The sequence below is a fragment of the Maniola hyperantus genome, chromosome 14, assembly GCF_902806685.2.
Source record: "Maniola hyperantus chromosome 14, iAphHyp1.2, whole genome shotgun sequence".
Classification (NCBI taxonomy): domain Eukaryota; kingdom Metazoa; phylum Arthropoda; class Insecta; order Lepidoptera; family Nymphalidae; genus Maniola; species Maniola hyperantus.
Window position 1 is genome coordinate 5,984,651 of NC_048549.1, and position 21,597 is coordinate 6,006,247.

Here is a 21,597-nt window from a genome sequence, read left to right on the forward strand (position 1 = left end):
CGAGGAATATACTATAGTCATTGTCTATGGTACATACTCTTTGTCAAATACCTTCAAATCGTTATGGCGACGCGACGCCGCATACTGCACGCATACTGGCAACAAACAACAAACCATCAGCAAACAACAAGCACTGACAAGCATTTTTTTCGGCCAGTGCTGGCAAGTGTATGGACAGATGTTTCTTTGATTAGCTAGGCTTGCAGGCAGCAGCAGGCCGATTGCGAATCGACTGCATCTATCATTTAATGACAGCATCAATGTCAAAATATGGTTTTCCTATCACGGTTCATTGAGACAGTCCACAAAGGATAGATGTGGACAAAAAAATGTTTTGACAGTTCATTTACACTATCGATAAAATTTATTGTATGAAAAATGCTATTGCGGACGCGTTTTGAAGTTTGATGTCATATAAGAACCTCGACAAATGTTACGTCAAATGAGGTTTTCATTGAAACAACTCGAGAGGTGTTTTTATCAGTGACATAAGCTATCCGCAAATCGTTTTACTACTCATATTAATTAAAATAAAGTTATGAAAGGGATTAAAAAGGCTATAGTAATTCTTCTGCTAGATAAGAAATCAATTATTAATTTTAGAAGCTAGTATAATAGTATAAAAGTATTTTTAGATTAATGTAAGTCTCATAAGTACTTTTAAAAGAATATGTGATGACTCTTTCATTAGTAGGTTTGCTGCACAGAGTACATTAAATATAGAGGTATACTAGCACTGAGAAACGAGAATCACAGAGTACTTTTTACACGCACCTATAACTTCTTGGAGAACAGTTATGTGCATTTTAACTAAATAATTAAATATCATTGCTTTAACGGTGATGGAAAACATTGTGTGGAAACCTGCATGCCTGAGAGTTCTCCAAAATGTTATCAAAGGTGTGTGAAGTGAAGTCTACCAATCCGCATTTGGCCAGCATGGTAGACTATGGCCAAAACTCTTCTCACACTCAAGAGAACCGTACTCTATAGTGAGCCAGCGACAAGCTGAACATAATAGTATACCTTGACTCCTTTGAGAACAATATGGAGAACTCTCAGGCATGCAGATTTCCTCATGATGTTTCCTTCACCGCTAAATCAAGTTAAGTATAATTAATTGTTTAAAACGCACATAACTCTTAGAGATGCGTACCTAGAATTGAACCCCCAACCTTCAATTATTCAGAGGTGGACATCCTAACCACTAGGCTCTTCGGGGAACTTCTAAAATTATTCACCAAAGTAATGTCCAAAAGTCAAATCATTTTCTGATTTAATTGATTTAGCTTTGGAAATTACTTTGGAATTTAAATTATTTAGGCAAATAAAACAACAGTTTGTTGATTTTTTATGTATTCTTTTATTAAAGTAGATTAGATTCAGACATTTTAATTATATCACCATCTGCTTCTTATAATAAAACAACAGTTTGATGATTTTTTATGTATTCTTTTGTTAAAGTAGATTAGATTCAGACATTTTAATTATATCACCATCTGCTTCTTATAAATCTAATCTGGCACCGTTCATTATTTTATTTGTCTCTGCACGGGGTCCAAGAGCTCGAGTTCACAACATATCCCAATCCATATCTTTGTCAGGATGAAGAAATGAATGCAGCACTGTATCACATTTGCCTGAAAAAAAATTATGATAACTGAGTAAGTGACCACTGACTGTGTTGCTTAATCTATACCACTAGGCACTACCAGCTTCTGTTTAGGTATGACGTTGTCTGCGAAGACTTTAGAATCAGTGTATATGGTATCTTTGTTACTAATTTAGCTAATCCAAATTGTTTCTTTAAATATTTGTGGTGCGAAGGAGTAAGAAACATCCAAACTTTCATATGAAGAGCAACGTTTTAGGCAGCTCTAGATACATAAGGAAACATACTCGAGAAAGCACTTGTAGTGTGGAGGTACTTACTATGAAGTCATAACCACCAGTAGCAATGGACTCAATTTGTATAATAGGTACTTTATGAAACGCTGTTAAAACTCCTCTAACTTTTCGGAGTTTAATACCATTGTAACAACTAAATATCACTTGCTTAGCTGTGAAGGAAAAGGAAGATCGTGAGGAAACCCGCATGAGAGCCTTTACTTGTATTGAATGATAACGTTTGTTAACTTACGAGTTCTAACTTCCAAGCAGCCACAGTCCGTCAATAAGGGTCCCAATACTTAGGCAAATCAGTGCCCAGGCATTTGCGTATAAGTTCAGTGAGAAAAACTAAGTCTCCGGAGTCCGAGGAGCAAGCAAAATTGCAGAATTAATCACAAAAAACAAACGCGTAAACTAAGGAAAAACAACAAAAAATTGTACTTTGTGGTCTGGGGCATGGTATGCTATCCAGGGTCTTTTCACTCAGTACATTTTAGCCACAGTACAAAATCGCACAGGGTATATTGACTCAGACTTAGCTCGACAGATGGCACTAGTAGTAAGTTTTGTTGCCAACCACGCGCAACAGGTGGCACTACTTGTAAATTTTGTGGCCGGTCAGCAGTGTGACCGTTTGTGGCAGATTTCTGCCATTTGGGCAGATTTGGCTCCTAAATTTTAACTCTGGCAGAAAAAGCTGACGATTTAACAAAGTGGTAGATTGTGGCAGATTTCAAGGAAATCCTTATTATTTTTCTAATCTATCGCCCCACTTATGATATCTTATTATTTTTCTAATCTATCGCCACACTCACGCACACACAGTTAAAGTATCAATTATTAATCTTGGCAATCTATTTTCGTCCTTATTCAAGCAATTAGCAAGAAGTGAAATGTAAAAATTCTTAAATGTGATGGATGAATGCAATAAAAAAAATATATGAAAAGACATTGCTATGCTAGCAGAGTCAGACTCAGAATAATATTAATAATGAATTAAAAAGCAAATTCGTAACGTTTTTTTTTCTTTTTAAAAATTACACGGTAATTTACACGGTATTCTTTTAGCTCATCCACCGTAATTCAATCAAGAAACACCGTATTTTTAACCTTACACGGTAATTCTTGATTTACATATGGAAACACTGGCACAGTCACAAATTGTCAAGTCTGTAGTCTGTGTCTATTAAAAATTATTTATTTTCAACCACTTTTTTCCGAGGTTTTCCATTATATCAAGGTGTTTATGTGATATTTTCCAACGACTTGACTTTGTTAGTTGGATTTTGGTGATTCTGTTATAGTGAAGTGACTTGTGCTTTATTTTGAACTCTGACAACTCTACCGAGCAACTTTCTTTATTTCTTTGTACCTCTTTAGCTATTCGAAACTGCAAAGTATGGATTTACAGTGCATTGTGCTGATCTGGATGTGATGGAAAAAGCCATAAAACAAGAAAAAAGAAGAGCTCTATAAGTACCTAACTAATATAACCCCGACTACGTTTCTCGGACTACGATTTGCTGTAATAACAGAAAAAAAGTGTGTGCCCAGTTATAAAAATAAATAAAAGATTATTACCTTATTAATTATGTGTTTTATTGAAATTAACCATAGAAAAATAGAAATAAAAGAAAATTTAAAACCTATATATAGGTACCTATCTAGGTAGCGTATATACTGTACCTATAGGGATTAGTATATATACCAGATCCTGTAGTTGCAACTTAGCTCAATAGATGGCGTTACCAAAAAATAGGGACTGATGACTCTATACCCGTATATTCAATGTACTCTGTGATGCTATCTTAGAACTCTGCTGCTAAACTAGATTAATAGCGCCATCTAGGAGCTGGATTTAGAAATAATGTTCCAGTGTTAACATGTAAGTCATTTTTAATGACAGTGTTAACATAATAAAAAATACTCAAGTTCCAATATTGTGAAAAATTAAATTAAAAACATACTTTCTTTTTATTTGGAAAAAAGAAATATTCAATTATTATAAATTTTGCTAAAATTAAGCTTTATTTTTAAAATAATAGTTAAATGTTCTTCAAATTCTAGATTTTCATATCTATGGTCAAGAAAACTGGTGACAAGTGTCAGAAAAGTTTGAAATTTGAATTCATTTCATAACACGGGCGGTTCACGGCCATACAAATTCCGTACCCTTACAAATGCGAATAGCAAAATAGAAGTTGACAGATTCGACCACAGAACGATACAATAACACACGTTCACTGCCTGCTGCCTGCCTGACGCCATTTTGTTATTGTTGTTAAGCGTTGAGCAGGGTGGTTGCGTCGATTTATTTCCGTACATTTCTGTTCCCTTCGCAACAATTGTTATTATAGTACATTATTTCAATATAATTTATTGGAATGTATTATAAGTGCTGTGTTCCCGATTGTAACAGTACGCGAAAAGACGCTATATTACATAAGTTTCCACAGTGTGACAAAAGACTCAAAAAGTGGCTTAAGTATATAAATTGTGATGTTTTGCGAAGTAAAAGTACAATAGATCTTAAAAATAAGTCTCAATTGTGTCATAAGCACTTTGAAAAGCGTTTTGTGACACAAAAATCTCGTCTTGCAGTAACAGCATTTCCTACTTTGTTCCTGCAATCTGAGATCCTCAGTGGTACTCCATCCATTCCACTGCATGATTCTGAAGAAATTTGTACTAGTAAGTTTTCATGACTTTTTGTATTGTATATTGTTCATATCATTCCTCTAATCACAGTCCAGTTGTTTTGTCCAATGTATCACAACCTTCTTTAGCATACATTTTACAACCAAACCGAAGAAAATGTATTTCTATGCCTGAATCATCTTACCACCGTGTAGCACTAATTTTGGCCTTTAATTTTAAAATGATTAATATTTAATTTACTTTCAGGATCAGAGAAGATTGACCTTGATCATAATTATTATGCTTCCAAAAATATATATAATGACCACAACTATTGTACACAGCTGCAAACATCACAATCAGCAAGTGAAAATGAGCTTTTAGGTGAGAAAATATAATTTATTATTATTTGAAACAATATTCATAATAATATTACTAATAAGTCGTTTCTTTGCTAACTTTGAAAGATAGCTAAAAGAGATAGATAAAAGAACCTTGGAGTGTTTTAAATAACTTACTATATCAAACTTTTTCATCGATGTTTGCCTATTTGTACTCATTAAACTTATTTTTTAGAAGGATTGCCCACTACTTTTAAAAGAAAATTAGAAGAATATTCGATTACAGATTGTCAACAAAGTATTTCCTCAGGTAATCATCTATTTATTAATAGCCTTAATATAGTAACCACAGGAATAAGGATATCTGCTCTTTTCATTGATCAGTGTTAACTACAGGTCAAAATTTTCATAAATAAGTTATTACTAGACTATGTTTTTAAGCTTAAATGAGATATTTAAATGTGTATAACAATTAACAAATTAATCGCGGTGTGTTACCCATCCATACTTATCTTATAAATGCGAAAGTGTGTCCCGTCTGTCTGTCTGTCTGCTAGCTTCTCACGGCTCAACCGTTCAACCGATTTTGACGAAATTTGGTACAGAGGTAGGTTGCAACCCGGGGAAGGACATAGGCTTACTTTTTATCCCGGAAAATTAAAGAGTTCCCACAGGATTTTTAAGAATCTAAATCCATGCGTACGAAGTCGCGGGCATCATCTAGTACTTTATAAACAAGATTTATTTATATTTTTAATATGCACATACATAACATATTATGCACATAGTGCAAATACTTATTAGAGCAAATCAAATCAAACATGTAATTTTTATAATAGGTACCCAATATATCAATTGTAATTATATATAATACTCTTGCAATTCCAGGTTCCACTACCATGCCACTTAAAAAGAGAAGGAATCCTAGAATCATTAAAAGAATAATTGAAGTTCTTTCACCAAAATGCAAACATCTTTACAAGAAATATAGGATTTCCCAAAAAACTCTTAACCTTATTCGTAGACATAAAAAAGCTTGGACAGTGAAAATGTGTATCAAAAATTGGAAAAATTGAACCCAATTGCCAAAAAAATACTCACAATGCAATTAAGATTGTGCGGAAAGAAGAAGAAACAAAGAAGGTTTACAGAAGATGAAAAAAAAAAATTCTTATCCTTACTTAATCAGGGGCCAAAATCATATCGATATTTAATAAAGGTTTTAAAAGATTTAAAAGAAAATAAATAAATGTCTTGAAATAAAATGTGTTTTTTATTTTTAGAATCAATTAATTTAGGTTATTTAAGTAAAAAACCCTTTAGGTACCTAATAAAACAATTTCAAAATACAAGAAGCTAAAGCTGCAGGAAAAAAATCCTCTAAAATACAAAACTAGAATTCAGAGCCGCGCAAAGGAGGCAATTTAAAAAAATATCTTGCCAAGCTATTGGCTCAAATAATCTGATCCTATTGGTTAGTAGAGAAATAGCAAAATAGAGTTTGACAGATGATCGACCAATCACGGGCTGCATTTCAAGGGTGTCAAAATTTGTTTGCCCGTGAGCCATCTGATACGTAGTATCCCTATTAATCTGTGTTTCATAACGAAATTCACACGAAATTCTACGGTGGTTCTACAGTTTTGGGAGTAATTTTATTTGATATTAAAGATTTCACGACTTTTGCTTTGCTTTCGGACTCCGACGATCCCTACGTTTATTATTTTGGCTTGTTTTTTGGACTACTGTTTCTTGTGTAAACGATAACTTGGCTTTCCCCCTGAACATTGTTGCAATCTGATTTTGTTTAGTGGTTTAGAAGTTTAGATTTGTAAAATGTCTCAAAAAGTATGTTGTGTGCCTGGCTGTTCAACTGTTGCAGGCGATGGTAAGTAAATTCGTTCTGTTTTATATCAGAAAGTATTGCTTGCTGCCTCATATACTCAATTGATTCAATCGGAAGATTGCCCTTGAAAGTTATCATTTCAAGGATGCAGTGATGCAAGGATGCCTTTTTGACAAGATGCGTTAGCTCTAGAACCACAGTTTTGTTTAATTGCAAACGTGAGATGTAGGTACTAAACCCTAAAATGTTGATGTTTGAACAGTGACTTAATGTTTTTAGCACTTTTCTCAATAGAAATAAGCTATAAGTCGGATCACTATAATTAGATAAGCTTGATGTTTAATATCTTTACTTCATTATGTATTTCCAGGTATCTCACTGCACCGTTTCCCCAACCCAAATCAGCACATTGATTTGTTTCAAGTGTGGCTGAAGAAGATTGGGGGTCATGTAGCGGAATTAGATAAAGATTACATTTACAGCAACAGAAGGGTCTGTCGTAGACATTTTGAGGACATTTATTTGTACCCAACAAAGTTGTGTTCCCTAGCCATCCCATCACTCTGTTTAGCAGGTTGGTTAGAGATTTTTAAAGTACCTTTGTAACTAGCAAATATTGTCACTTGCTAATTGGTATATTTTAGATATTATGTAACTTGTCACAGAATATCAGACAGCTATGGTTTCAAGTTAATTATTTAAAAGAACTTTTTATGTAGAAACATGGACAAGTCTTACTCTCTAATGTGAATAATTCATATCTCAATGTATTTACTTTATTATGGTTTTGATATTGATATTTTTATTTTAGAGAATATGGCTGCTGCTGAAGCAATAATTGTTTCTGAACCGCATACTAGCTCCAGTTTCATATCAAATTCTAATGAAATGGAAATGGCACCAGGTAATTATAAATCTTAAATCTAAATATATAATATATAAATGAAATTTGGCATGCAGATAGCTATTATGATGTAGGCATTCGCTAAGAAAGGATTTTTGAAAATTTAACCCCTAAGGGGGTGAAATAGGGGTTTGAAATTTGTGTAGTCCATGCGGACGAAGTCGAAAGCATAAGCTAGTACCCTATAATTTTAAATCGCCTTTAAGTTTATTTTTTAACATGGCAGATATGTATATGCCATACAATAGGAAATGCAAAAAAATAGTGTTTTTGATTTACATGATCATATCATTTCAATTTAATTAGATACTAATAGAATAGTGTAGTATAACTTAAATGAACTACTGGTGTGAAAGTTTGATACCTTTCAAATCAAACATCATTTTTTCATTTCCATTGTTGGTTGCTTTAGTATTAACTAGTGACCTTACCTTCGCATGGGTAGCTTATTACAGTTTTCATGTGGATCTCTAATTTTTTGAAAATAAAATATAGCTTATGTTACTCAGGAATAATGTAGATTTCTACTTGTAAAAGATTTTTTTTAAATTGGTTGGTATAGATTATCGTATTATTATCTCATGTGTTATTTTTGGTATTTTGCAGGACTTGTTGCAACATCAAGTAAAGCAGTACCTGCAGTTGCTATTAAGTTAAACTCAAAGGACAATTTAAAAGGTATATCAGAATCCTTAGTTTTAAACTAAAAAGTTTTTATAACTTACTTGGCTTAGTTAAATATTATAACTTACTGTGGTGATCATGCCATGCTTCATACTCTGTCTGTAGCAGACACTTTTAAAAACAAATTCATGTCTCAGGCATATCAAGTTGGGATCAATATTTTTTCTGCCCCAAAAATGCCAGGTTGTCTAAATAACTCTGTATAATATGACTTCAAGACAACAATATTATACACGGTCAGAAAGACTAGCAGCAGAATAACAGTAAAAAAAAGATTCTGACGAATTGAGAACTTCCTCCTTTTTTTGAAGTCTGTTAAAAAGGCTCTATTTTGATAACCCTAAGAATTTATTGCTCACTAGCTGACCCTGCGAACTTCGTTCCGCCTAACAGTCGATTCAAATTTTTTAATTTTTTTTTTAATCCCCACGATTTATGACTTCAGTACTTTGCAGCATCAGGATTGAGGAGTTAGGATCCGAAGTTCAATGATGTAGCCTATGCTTGGTACCTAAAATAATTTTGCATCATCCGCAGTTCTTGAAACATTATAGTTTAGGAGTGCTGTACCCTACATCATCAGGTTTGAGGAGTTGAGACTTGAAGTCTGAGAATAAAGTCGTTGCTTGGTACCTACAATATGAATTCACTATGAACACTTCCTGAATCTTGATAACTCAGGCGGGCAGTAACCCTGCAGGGTTACTGCCCGCCTGAGTTATCAAGATGATGATATATGATGATGATGAGAGAAGACAAAAAAAGAATGAATGAAATTGGACTACGCGTTAATGAATTACAACTCAGTATACATTTTCACTTTCATCCCCTCTCCTACGGGAACCATGCTGAATTTCGGGATAAAAAGTATCCTATATTCTTCCTCATAGTATGACCTCAAATCGTACCAAGTTTCATTGGAATCCATTCAGTAGTTTCAGCGTGATGCGCGGCCGTGATACAGACAGACAGACAGACAGACAGACAGATAGACAGACAAAAATGAAAAAAATTACAGTTTTGAGTTCAGTATCGATTATAGAGTGCCCTCGAAAAAAAAATTTCAAAATATCTTCAATGTACAGAATTTGACCTGTTACAGTTTTATTATAAGTATTGATGATTGATAATATCTTTAGTCATGATCAACTCATTGCCAGCTTATTACTGAGCATAGGTCTCCTCTAAGAGTGAGATGAGTTTAGGCCATCGTCTGCCATGCAGGTTTCCTTAAGATATTTTTTCGTTCACCATTAAAGCAAGTGATATTTAATTTCTTAAAATGCACATAACGCTGCAAAGTTAGAATTGATTGCACCCCCAACCTGTCGAAAAGTCATAGCTACTAGGCTGTCACCGCTTTTTAACATAATGGTTATACGATTGCACTTAATGACGAACCATGATTAATCATGATGGTACTTAATGAACAGCAATTTTTAATATTTGATGTTGTATAATTTATAATACTTTAGTATAAATAATATGACAATAAAATAGCCTGCATCAAGTGTATAGAAAATATAAATATAATTTAATAATCACAAATCACAAGATGACTTTTTCTAACCAAGACTAATGACTAATGACACCGACCTCTTGTATCAAGATTGACACAGACTATGTATACTCATAACATCTCCCTTTTTCATTTTGTTTTGTTTTTTAAAACATTAACTTAACTTATGAAGACATTAGGACCAACACAATGTGTGACAATTTTATAAAAATTTACATACTGACATTTGACATAACATTTTAACTTATAGACTGACAGTGGTACAACTATAGTTTGAAAACTTAAAATCTACTTTCACAAATTATCCTTAATCATAGCAATCTTGAAATCTAACTGGGGGTTTGACCTGTCTACCACTTATTGTTGTCTTTATTCCCTTATCTTTACTTTCTTTACAATCTTCCATTCTCATTTCCTTCTTTGGACTGACATGTTTATTACTGACTGGACTTTCTACTTTGTTTTCATGAATTGTATCCTTAGTTGGACTTGAAGAATGCGAAGATAGCAAGTGCTGGCGATTTCTTCTGTATGTAGACCCATCTGGAGCTTCAACTATAAATGATCTAGGTTGATCACATTCCTTGACAATTTTTCCCGGTTGCCATTTTGACTCTGGTGACTTTTTAAACATAATTTTATCTCCTTTGTTGACATTAGGCAATTTTTTTGACTTTTTATCATAATAAAACTTTTGTTTATAATTATTCTGTTGTTTTATTTTCTTATATATCCTATGACTCATTACTTTAGGTTCAAGGTGTTTTACAACAGTAGGTATAAGTGTTCTGAGACGACGGGACATCAGTAACTCAGATGGAGATGGTAGGTTGTTTCTAGGTGTAGTTCTGTATTGCAATAATGCAAGATATGGATCATCACCTGACTCTGCACATTTAGTAAGTATGCGTTTTACAATTTTTACTCCAGACTCCACTAATCCATTAGAACGAGGCAGGTATGGACTAGATGTGGTATGAGTTATATTCCATGACTCTAAGAACTGTTTGAATTCTTGGGAATTATAAGGCGGACCGTTATCCGTGTTCGCAAATACAGGAATTCCGTGGCGACTGAATATAGGTTTCAGCGCATTTATCAGAGCTTTGGCTCCCGTTGAACTGACATTAGCAATTTCAATATAATTTGAATAATAATCTTCAACGACAAGTATAGTTTGATTTTTGAATTTTAAATAATCCATGCCCACTTTTTCCCAAGGAAAAGAACAAATTTTATGTGACATAAGAGGTTCAGGTGGATTAGCATTCCTGTGTGATAGACATATTTCACAATTTTCCACACACTGTTGTATATCATGTGACATTAAGGGCCAATATACAACTCCTCTGGCAAAATTCTTTGATTTTTCGATGCCTTGATGACCACTGTGTATTATTCTCAAAATTTCTGACCTTAATTTTGTAGGTATTATAAGACTGTTACCTTTTAATAATAAATTACCGACAGCATGGACTTCATGACGACAATTCCAATAAGGTAGGACTAGTTTATTGACTTCTGACTTTCTATCAGGCCATCCTTTCTGATAGTATTTTTTCAGTAGCTGCAAACATTCATCACTTTCCGTAGCCTTGACAAGCCACTGAAGACGTTCTTCTGAAATAGGTAAGTTTTTTACTAGCATATTGACATGCACCATGACATCTTCATCCAACTCATCTTCACTACACTCAGGTAAAGCTGCACGTGATAAAGAATCGGCAATATACATTTTAGTGCCAGGTTTGTATTCAACCTTTAGGTCGTAGGACTGTAATCTCAGCATTAACCTCTGCAGACGTGTTGGGACTTCAGCTAAAGGCTTTTTAAATAAAGTAATTAATGGACGATGATCTGTTTCTACTGTGACTATTTTACCATATAGATATTGATGAAATCGACTACATCCAAAGACAATGGCATATAGTTCTTTTTCAATTTGTGCCATGTTTTTCTGACTTGACGTTAATGTTTTAGAAGCATAACAAATTGGATGATTATCTTGAAGCAAGACTGCACCGACTGCTGACTGACTTGAATCGACTGACAAGACTACTGACTTTTTGACATTATAGTGTGATAAGACTGGCGCTTGACAAATAATATTTTTTAGACGTGTAAATGTAGCTTCATGACTCTCATTCCATGACCATTCGCTTGACTTTTTTAATAACAGACGTAGAGGTTCAGTTTCCTCTGCCAAATTCTTAATAAATCCTCCCAGATAATTTAAAATTCCTAGAAATCTTTGTAGATCCTTGAGACAGACAGGCGACGGCATATCTTTGATAGCCCTGACTTTATCTGGGTCGGGGGACACTCCATTTTTTGAAAATATATGTCCTAAATATTTGACTTGTGTATGACCAAATTTACACTTACTTTTATTAAACTTTAGGTTGACTTCTTGAGCTTTTTTAAACACTCTTTGTAGATTTTCATCATGTTCTTGACGATCCTTGCCATAGACTAAAATATCATCAGCATACACCATGACTCCAGGTAGTACACCAAATGTTTCTGTCATAATTCTATGAAATATTTCAGGGGCACAGTTGATACCAAAAGGTAATCTCTTAAACCTGTACCGGCCAAATGGGGTGTTGAACGTACACAACATTGAACTTTCTAAATCAAGACAGATAACCCAAAATCCACTGCTAGCATCCAGCGTAGAAAAATATGATGCTCCATGTAGCTTGGATCGCACAATATCAATAGTAGGTATTGGATAATGTGATCTACATATCGCTTCGTTCAAATTTCTTGGGTCAAGACAGACTCTAAGTTGACCATTTTTCTTTTCGACTAAAATAAGTGAACTCACCCATGACGTTGGCTCGGTAACCTTGGTGATGACATCCAGACTTTCCATATGGTCCAATTCCTTCTTCAGTCTATCATGTAATGAGAATGGAACTTTCCGTGGTGGATCAATTTTGGGACGGACATCTTTATTGACAGTAATGTGACACTCACCAGGTAGACAGCCCAATCCATCGAATACAGATTTATACTTAGACAAAAGACTCTGTAAATCATTATTATTATTAATATAATATGACTGTAAATGTGACTGAACATGACAATTATTTTTATAATGTGACTGTGACTGACAATTATTATTGTTAACTTGACAATTATGAGACTCGGACAGAGTTTGACTATCACTTGTGACTGGATTTGACTCATAGTTCTGACATATACTTTGACAATGACTTGTGACTGTGTTTGACTCATAATTCTGACATACACTTTGACAATCATCTGACTTGGCTATATTAAAGACTCTTTTAATAAGACCTAACTCTGTACATGTAGTTTTACCAATGACAGTTGGAGACGACACATTTGCTATAATAAAATTAATTATTTTTGACTGAGATTGACTATTTATATAATAGGTACATTCAAGCTTTTGTTGACCTAATATTGGGATACTATTTCCACAATAAGACGTTACTTTGGCACGACAAGGCGACAAATTCTCAATGACATTTAACGACTGAAACAAATTATATGACATGACATTAGCATCACTTCCTGTATCTAAAATACACTGTACATTTATGTTATTAATTAAAAAATTAACACTCCAATCTGCATTTGTAGATAGACTTGAATTTAAATGTCCGACAAATAAACAGTTTGACTCATTACCTTCATATGTATCATTATCCTCTTGTTGTACATATTTCACTTGTTTAGACTTACAAAATGCTGCATAATGACCTAAAAATGAACACTTTTTGCACCTTGCATTGCGCGCTGGACATTTAAATCGATGAACTTGTCCACACCGAGTACATATATTCCTATTTTGAGACTGTGATCTATTTCTTGACTGAGCCATTGTTCTTGACTGCGACCTTGCTCTTGACTGTGACATAGACTGACTGAGTGACTGACGTTGGAAGAACACATTAGTAGATTCCTTGAATTCGGCTGCATGAGACTTTGCTGACACTATAGTTTTTGACAGATTCCTTGCCCGTTCTAGGGTCAAATCCTCTTCGAGTAAAAGTTTTTCCCGAACATGTTGATAATTTTCATGCATGTTAGTGATATAAATATCCTTTATCATTCTTTCTTGTAAACTCTCGAATTCGCAGGACTTACTTTTGTTTATTAAACGTGTTAAGAAGTCTTCCAGACTTTCACCTACATTTTGTTTTGTTGTAAAAAACTTGTAGCATTCATAGGTTATGTTTCTTTTCGGCACAAAATATTCTTCAAATTTCTTTATTAGTTGACTGTACGTAATTTCTTCTATGTCTAGACTGAAAGTGTTGAATATTTCCAGGCATTCACTGCCTATAAAATGTAAAAATACTGCGACTTTTCTTGCATCAGATTCCTCGGAAAGGCCACTTGCCTTTAAAAATATGCCAAATGCTTGTTGCCACTTCTTCCAATTAACTGCACAATTGCCCTCCAGGCTCATAGGCTTAACGTTTCCGACTATATTGAGCCTTTTTGATGTGACTTCGGTGACATTTGTTTGTCCTTCGTGCTGTCTCTCAACTTTTGTGTCCGGCATGGTTTTTTCCACGACACTTCTGACACCATGTATAATTTATAATACTTTAGTATAAATAATATGACAATAAAATAGCCTGCATCAAGTGTATAGAAAATATAAATATAATTTAATAATCACAAATCACAAGATGACTTTTTCTAACCAAGACTAATGACTAATGACACCGACCTCTTGTATCAAGATTGACACAGACTATGTATACTCATAACAGATGTCATTTTACTTTCAGCTAAGAAGTGGGTTCTCACCAAACAAGAGAAGGAACTCTGCAAAGAAATTTCAAATATGAGATATCAATTAAAAAAATGTCGAATACAGAAAGACTACTTTAAGAAGAAGGCTGCTATTAAACTTAAAAAGACCGAAGCATTTGAGCTTTTGATGAAAAATATGAGTGAAGAGACAAAAACTTTTTTTGCTATGCAAGTCACTCAATTTGGAAAGAAAGCAAAAGGAAGACGCTTTTGAATTAAATAAAAAAAAGATTTTTCCTTTATTTGATGCGCCCCATCTGATGAAGGGTATAAGAAATAATTTGTTGAACAAAAATTTAATGTTTACCCAAGATGGGAAGCAAAAAGTTGCAAAATGGCAGCATTTAGAAGAAATGTACCACAGGCAGCCAGGCTATAAAGGTGTCAGCTTGGTGCCTAAATTAACGGCGCAACATGTTGTGCCCAAACTAATACCTAAAATGAAAGTGAAACACTGCACTCAGGTATTCAGTCGGACAGTCGGCGTTGCTCTTGGATATATGGCAGGTACCTACTTGATTTGTATACTGATGTACATTGCTCTCTTTACCATTGTCAAAGTTGGTGGATTTTACTCTTTATGCAAGGTTTTCTACTTCATCATGGTCATCATGATCACTCCACCGCCGGGTCACTACAGAGTACGGGTCTCCTCTTAGAGTGGGAAGGGTTTTGGGCAGTCTATCACGCTGGATCCCTGAAGCCCTGGATCGAACCCGTGACCGCCGAGTAGGAGACGACGTCATAACTACTAGGCTATCCAGCTTATTTGTGTATTGTGTTCCATTCTTATTAATTAGTAGAATAGAATATTTTAATTTTTACTTATTATAATTTATTTTATGAGTATTTAACATGTCCTTTTATTCTTTTTAGATTGTGGGCAACTTCCAGCTGAAAATAAAGACACGGCCGATTTGTTAATATTGATGGACGAATTATTTGATTCTGTAAATGGGAGTTACAGCAAAATAAGAAACGGTAAAATTTATAGAACTGCTGTAACTCCCAAATCTCCTCATCACCAGTTATGGAGAAAAAGTTTGCCAGTATTGAAGTCCATGGTCTTTGTTACAAAGGATGGGAGAAAAGCCTCTGTTCCATCAATTTCGAGCTGGATAAAAACAATTGAAGGGTTCCAGTTATTAATCAATCATTTAAAGTCCCTCAATGTAACTTCACTTTTGTTACGACATTTCAATCAGGACCCCTTGGAAAACTTTTTTGGTGCAATAAGAGCACAGGGCCATTCAAACAATATGCCAAATGCATATGGGTTTCAAGCAGCATATAAGACGTTAATGGTAAATAATTTAACATCTCCTCATTCTGTCGGGGCAAATTGTGAAAAAGATGGGGACTTTTGCCTAAACAATTTAAAAAATCTTATAAAAAGTAGCGAAAAGAGTAACGAAGAAAACACAGAAAATATAGAAATAGATTTTAATGATTTGAACATTGAAAATATAAATACAAATAAACTAATTGAAGGCAAATCTCCGACAGATGTAGAGAGGTGTGCGGCAGTAGCATATTGCAGTGGATGGCTTGTGACAAAAGTGCAAAAAAAGTTTTCAAAAGTTGTCCTGAATGCATTGAAGTGTTTAAAAGTAAGGAACTGGAGGCTTTTCATAAACATATTAAAATTAGCGAATACAATGACAAAGGATGGCTATGTTATCCAACGAGAAACATTTTTGATTGCTTCGCTGAGATCGAAAATCACGTAATTGAAATTTTGAAAAACAGAAGTAATAAAAATAAAATACAAGAGTACGTAAAATTAATACTATTATCAAATATAAATTTTAACTTTATATCATGTAGCTCACATAGAGACAAAATTATTAATTTTTTGACCAAGGAAACTGTCATTTTTTTTATAAATAACTGGTGCAAAGATATTAATTTTATTTTAAATGGAAAAATTCACTTTTTTGATTCAAGAGATCCACTTAAATGTGATGCTGATATTTATTATAAAAAAAATAAATTGAAAAAGTTTAAATAACTTATAATAAGTTGTGTTTAATTTTTGAATTAAATTTGATTGGCGGGAGTTAAATGCCATTGTGATATTGGTAATTATCAGTATTGCCAAGATAAGTACCATTATCCATTCAAAACTCCCGCAAATCAAACACCACATAGGGATTTTCCGATACCACCTAAGTATCGATACTTACTCATTTCGATAATACTCAAATCTTTTTTCGATACTATACAAATAAGTACTCCTCAAGTATCGATACTTACTGATATCGATACTTTTTGGAACTTTTATTTTATTATTTTGAGGGTGCTATCAATGAACGTTGAAGGATAATAATTTAAAGAAAATTGAGACGAAAAAAACGATTTATTTATTATAAATGTTTATTAGGCTTATTATAATTTAAACAAAAAACTCTTCAGCATTAAGATTGCCCAAAAACAGTAACTGTTCAAGGTATTTAGAAGACAATCTGTTTCTTGTTTGTGTCATTGTTGCACCGGCTTTGGAAAAAAGGCACTCGCTAGGAACTGATGTTGCAACAACAATTAAATATTGCTGTGCATACTTGTACAGACAAGGAAACACCAACTTCATGTCATCCCATTCTGCAAATGGGTTGCTTTTAAGAGAAACTACTGGATTTGATAAATAAAGAGAAACTTCATCTCCCTGATGAGATTTTTTTTTCTTCTTGTGCCCATGTGCTAACTCTTTATGATGTTTCCAAAAATCGTATTCAGGTGGTGCAGTAGATGAGACATCATCTTCTGACTCACTTGGGCTACTTAGTTGTCCGACAACCATGGTTCTAAGTTTTTGAATAGCTCTTCCGCATGCAGAGGGGTCTTGGAAATGCAGATTTTTAAACCTTGGGTCTAGAATTGTTGCAATGGCTGCATGATCGTTTAATTCAATCATCCCATACCTCCTTTTCAGCTCTCTCAATAAAACATCCTTACATTCTTTAACGATAGCGGAGTTTGGAGTGATACTATTCAGTTCTGTAGTTAAGCAATTAAGCATTGGTATAATTTTGGAGATTGTTACATACTTTTGGCCCGATGATTCTCTTGTTACATATTCAAAAGGCTTTAATACAGTTGTAAGCTCATTCAAGGTTTCCATTTCCACTGCACTTGGCAAATTTGGAGCCACTACACTCTCAATTACAATTTCTGATATTACTATTCTTAACTTTAGAAATCGCTCTAACATAAAAAAAGTTGAGTTCCACCTAGTTCTTACATCTGCAATAAGTTTTAAAACTGATCCTGCCGAAACATTATTACGCATTTGGATTTTTCGTAGCTTATCCGACTGCACAACACTATTTTTTATCCAATTAACAATTTCTCGTACTTTTATAACAGCTGATTTAACACTGGGCAACTTTAGTGCCTCTTCAACTACAAGGTTAATAGTATGGGCAAAACACGGTAAATGTTTTTTTTCGCCTAAAGACATTCGTATGGCAGCCAACATTGAACTGGCATTATCTGATACAGCAGCACGAATTTTGGTAAGTGGAATATTCCATTTTTTCAAAATATCCAGCAGGTTTTCCGATATGTATTCAGCTGTATGTCGCTCTCTTAATGCACGAGTTGCAAGATAATACATACACATTTGACCATTTTCTACAAAATGTATGGTGACGCCCATGAATCCTACTTCATTCATTGTCTCTGTCCATATGTCCAGCGTTAAACAGAAATTGTCTATCTTGGATAATTTGGACTTACAAATAGTTATACAAGCTTCGTACTTTTCGGTAGTCATTTTCTTTAAATACTTTGCGCCAGGAACTTTAAAAGTAGGCTCCAGTTCTTTTACAAGTCGTAAAAAGCCTTCACCTTCAACTATATTAAATGGACGCATATCTTGACAGATAAAAAATATCAATGCTTGAACAATTCTGTTATACTTCGTACCACCAGCTAAAAATAAAACTCAATTTTAATACATGTAATATTAAATTAAATATTTATATATTTTTCTTTAACACTAATTCTATATGTATTAATATTATTTTGCTAATATTTAATTAAATATCTATTTATTTACCTTTATTAGATGAAATTCGTTCAAACGCATTCTTTATTGAATTGCTCAGACATAGCTCCCTTGCAGTCTCCGAGTCCATACTTGTTAATGTGGTTACACTAGAGCAATCATCACGATCTTCTGAAATTTTCGATGTTGATGCTTGGGGTTGATCATCTTCCATTAAATGCCTTGAGTTGGCCAACACTATTGTATTTTTTGAACTGAAACATAATAACAAAAATTAACACTTGATAGATCGATAATCTTCAAAGTATCGATAATACCAACTCCAACACTACCGCCATTTAACAACACTATTACACTAACAAAAACAAACACATAACCTTAAATTGTTTAAATCGTATTTATACAAAGGAAATATCTCATCACCGGTCATCAATTATTATTCATATATTATTAATATATAGACAAGACAATCACAGTACCACTGCTGCAAAACTATTTTTTATACAAATAAAATAGGTAGGAGTAGGTAGGATTTTTTATTTAACATCTTAGGAAAGCAATCGCAAAAAAAAAGAAAAGTTTAGAATCCTACCTTTCGTTGGACTTATTATTTTCTTTTTTCTGTAATTTGCCTTTGTCCACAGAAATTCCATGAGTTTTAGAATGCTTGAATAAATTCGACGTATTCCCACAATACTTCACAGACTTAAAACACTGTTTACATTTTGCAATTGTTTCGTTTGTTTTGGTAAAATGTGTCCATATTATAGATTTTGGTGGTGCCATGATAACATTGGAATAAACCGATGAATTTGATGATTACAATTAATAAAATTACTTGTAAACAATCACTTAACACTTTCACAATGGCGGAATGGCGAGATGATTTGCGAGCGGGTGCGGGTGTTTTCTTCTCTCGCTTTCGGCTCGGGCGGGCTCGGCTGAAGTCGGACGAATTCGGCTAGCCCAGCGCGAGACAACGCGTCACTCACGCCGCCACGCGACGAATACCGGTAACTCGGTAACCTGATTAGCTGACTGTTTTTGCCTCGTTTTTGCTCTCTTAGTTCTGTATGATGCGTTTGCTGATTCGATTCGATACCAAGTATTTTTGTTTCGATACCGATTATGTATCGCAAAATTGATTCGATACAATAAATACTTGGTATCGAATCAAAAGTATCGAGTACCTACTAGTATTTATTAGTATCGGAATATCCCTAACACCACATTCCTACCTAATTTAAAAAACTATAAAGTATGTATATAGGTAGGTATATATACTGGGTATTGGCTGTATTTAGTACCAAACCCGTCTCCTAGATGGCGCTTTTCAAGTGGGCGCCTTGACGGCCCGACTTACCAGTCTATCTCCTATATACACTGTAGTCTGTGGTCTGGGGTTCTAAATAGTTACCACAGACTAACTACTTATTTGTAATAAGTAACGTAGCCAAATTTAGGAGACTGTTATGTCCATGTAAATTGCTAGATTACCAAGTGATTACCATAGATATTCGATTTAGTCGGGTTATAAATAGGTCCGTGCTACCAATACGTCATCAAAATGTCGATAATGACCAATTGCGATATAGTGCATTAGTCGTCCGCGATAGCAAATTTATCAACTGTAACGATCACGATTCTTAAAGATATTTCTATCACTTGGTAATCTAGCAATTTACATGGACATAACAGTCTCCTAAATTTGGCTACGTTACTTATTACAAATAAGTAGTTAGTCTGTGGTAACTATTTAGAACCCCAGACCACAAAGTACAATTTTTTGTTGTTTTTCCTTAGTTTACGCGTTTGTTTTTTGTGATTAATTCTGCAACTTTGCTTGCTCCTCGGACTCCGGAGACTTAGTTTTTCTCACTGAACTTATACGCAAATGCCTGGGCACTGATTTGCCTAAGTATTGGGACCCTTATTGACGGACTGTGGCTGCTTGGAAGTTAGAACTCGTAAGTTAACAAACGTTATCATTCAATACAAGTAAAGGCTCTCATGCGGGTTTCCTCACGATCTTCCTTTTCCTTCACAGCTAAGCAAGTGATATTTAGTTGTTACAATGGTATTAAACTCCGAAAAATTAGAGGAGTTTTAACAGCGTTTCATAAAGTACCTATTATACAAATTGAGTCCATTGCTACTGGTGGTTATGACTTCATAGTACGTACCTCCACACTACAAGTGCTTTCTCGAGTATGTTTCCTTATGTATCTAGAGCTGCCTAAAACGTTGCTCTTCATATGAAAGTTTGGATGTTTCTTACTCCTTCGCACCACAAATATTTAAAGAAACAATTTGGATTAGCTAAATTAGTAACAAAGATACCATATACACTGATTCTAAAGTCTTTGCAGACAACGTCATACCTAAACAGAAGCTGGTAGTGCCATAGTGGTATAGATTAAGCAACACAGTGGTCACTTACTCAGTTATCATAATTTTTTTTCAGGCAAAGGTGATACAGTGCTGCATTCATTTCTTCATCCTGACAAAGATATGGATTGGGATATGTTGTGAACTCGAGCTCTTGGACCCCGTGCAGAGACAAATAAAATAATGAACGGTGCCAGATTAGATTTATAAGAAGCAGATGGTGATATAATTAAAATGTCAGAATCTAATCTACTTTAATAAAAGAATACATAAAAAATCATCAAACTGTTGTTTTATTTGCCTAAATAATTTAAATTCCAAAGTAATTTCCAAAGCTAAATCAATGAAATCAGAAAATGATTTGACTTTTGGACATTACTTTGGGGAATAATTTTAGAAGTTCCCCGAAGAGCCTAGTGGTTAGGATGTCCACCTCTGAATAATTGAAGGTTGGGGGTTCAATTCTAGGTACGCATCTCTAAGAGTTATGTGCGTTTTAAACAATTAATTATACTTAACTTGATTTAGCGGTGAAGGAAACATATGAGGAAATCTGCATGCCTGAGAGTTCTCCATATT

General features: G+C 34.1%; 1 protein-coding gene and 2 long non-coding RNA genes across 3 annotated transcripts; 2 read left to right on the forward strand and 1 right to left on the reverse strand.

Annotated features, from left to right (window-relative positions):
• The first annotated feature begins 4,078 nt into the window (after window positions 1-4,078).
• LOC138403233 (uncharacterized) lies at window positions 4,079-6,444 on the forward strand. Its single transcript, XR_011237526.1, has 4 exons — window positions 4,079-4,581; window positions 4,795-4,911; window positions 5,104-5,178; window positions 5,757-6,444. It is a non-coding gene; the product is annotated as an uncharacterized lncRNA (long non-coding RNA).
• A 47-nt stretch (window positions 6,445-6,491) lies between these two features.
• LOC117988513 (uncharacterized) lies at window positions 6,492-16,058 on the forward strand. Its single transcript, XM_034975663.2, has 6 exons — window positions 6,492-6,756; window positions 7,085-7,288; window positions 7,526-7,618; window positions 8,225-8,296; window positions 14,597-15,128; window positions 15,498-16,058. The coding sequence occupies exons 1-5, from the start codon at window positions 6,705-6,707 to the stop codon at window positions 14,833-14,835; spliced, it is 660 nt and encodes a 219-aa protein (XP_034831554.1). The 5' UTR covers window positions 6,492-6,704; the 3' UTR covers window positions 14,836-15,128; window positions 15,498-16,058.
• An 841-nt stretch (window positions 16,059-16,899) lies between these two features.
• Window positions 16,900-19,853, reverse strand: LOC117988236 (uncharacterized). The gene is made up of 2 exons (XR_011237527.1): window positions 18,682-19,853; window positions 16,900-18,554 (listed from the first exon to the last, which is right to left on the reverse strand). It is a non-coding gene; the product is annotated as an uncharacterized lncRNA (long non-coding RNA).
• Between the last annotated feature and the right edge of the window lie 1,744 nt (window positions 19,854-21,597).

Bases quoted from the DNA above. Each gene is read 5' to 3' on its own strand.
- LOC117988513 (XM_034975663.2), top strand. From the start codon at position 6,705: ATGTCTCAAAAAGTATGTTGTGTGCCTGGCTGTTCAACTGTTGCAGGC. The intron at 6,757-7,084 runs GTAAGTAAATTC...ATGTATTTCCAG, and splicing joins TTCAACTGTTGCAGGCGATG to GTATCTCACTGCACCGTTTC. The intron at 7,289-7,525 runs GTTGGTTAGAGA...TTTTTATTTTAG, and splicing joins CCCATCACTCTGTTTAGCAG to AGAATATGGCTGCTGCTGAA.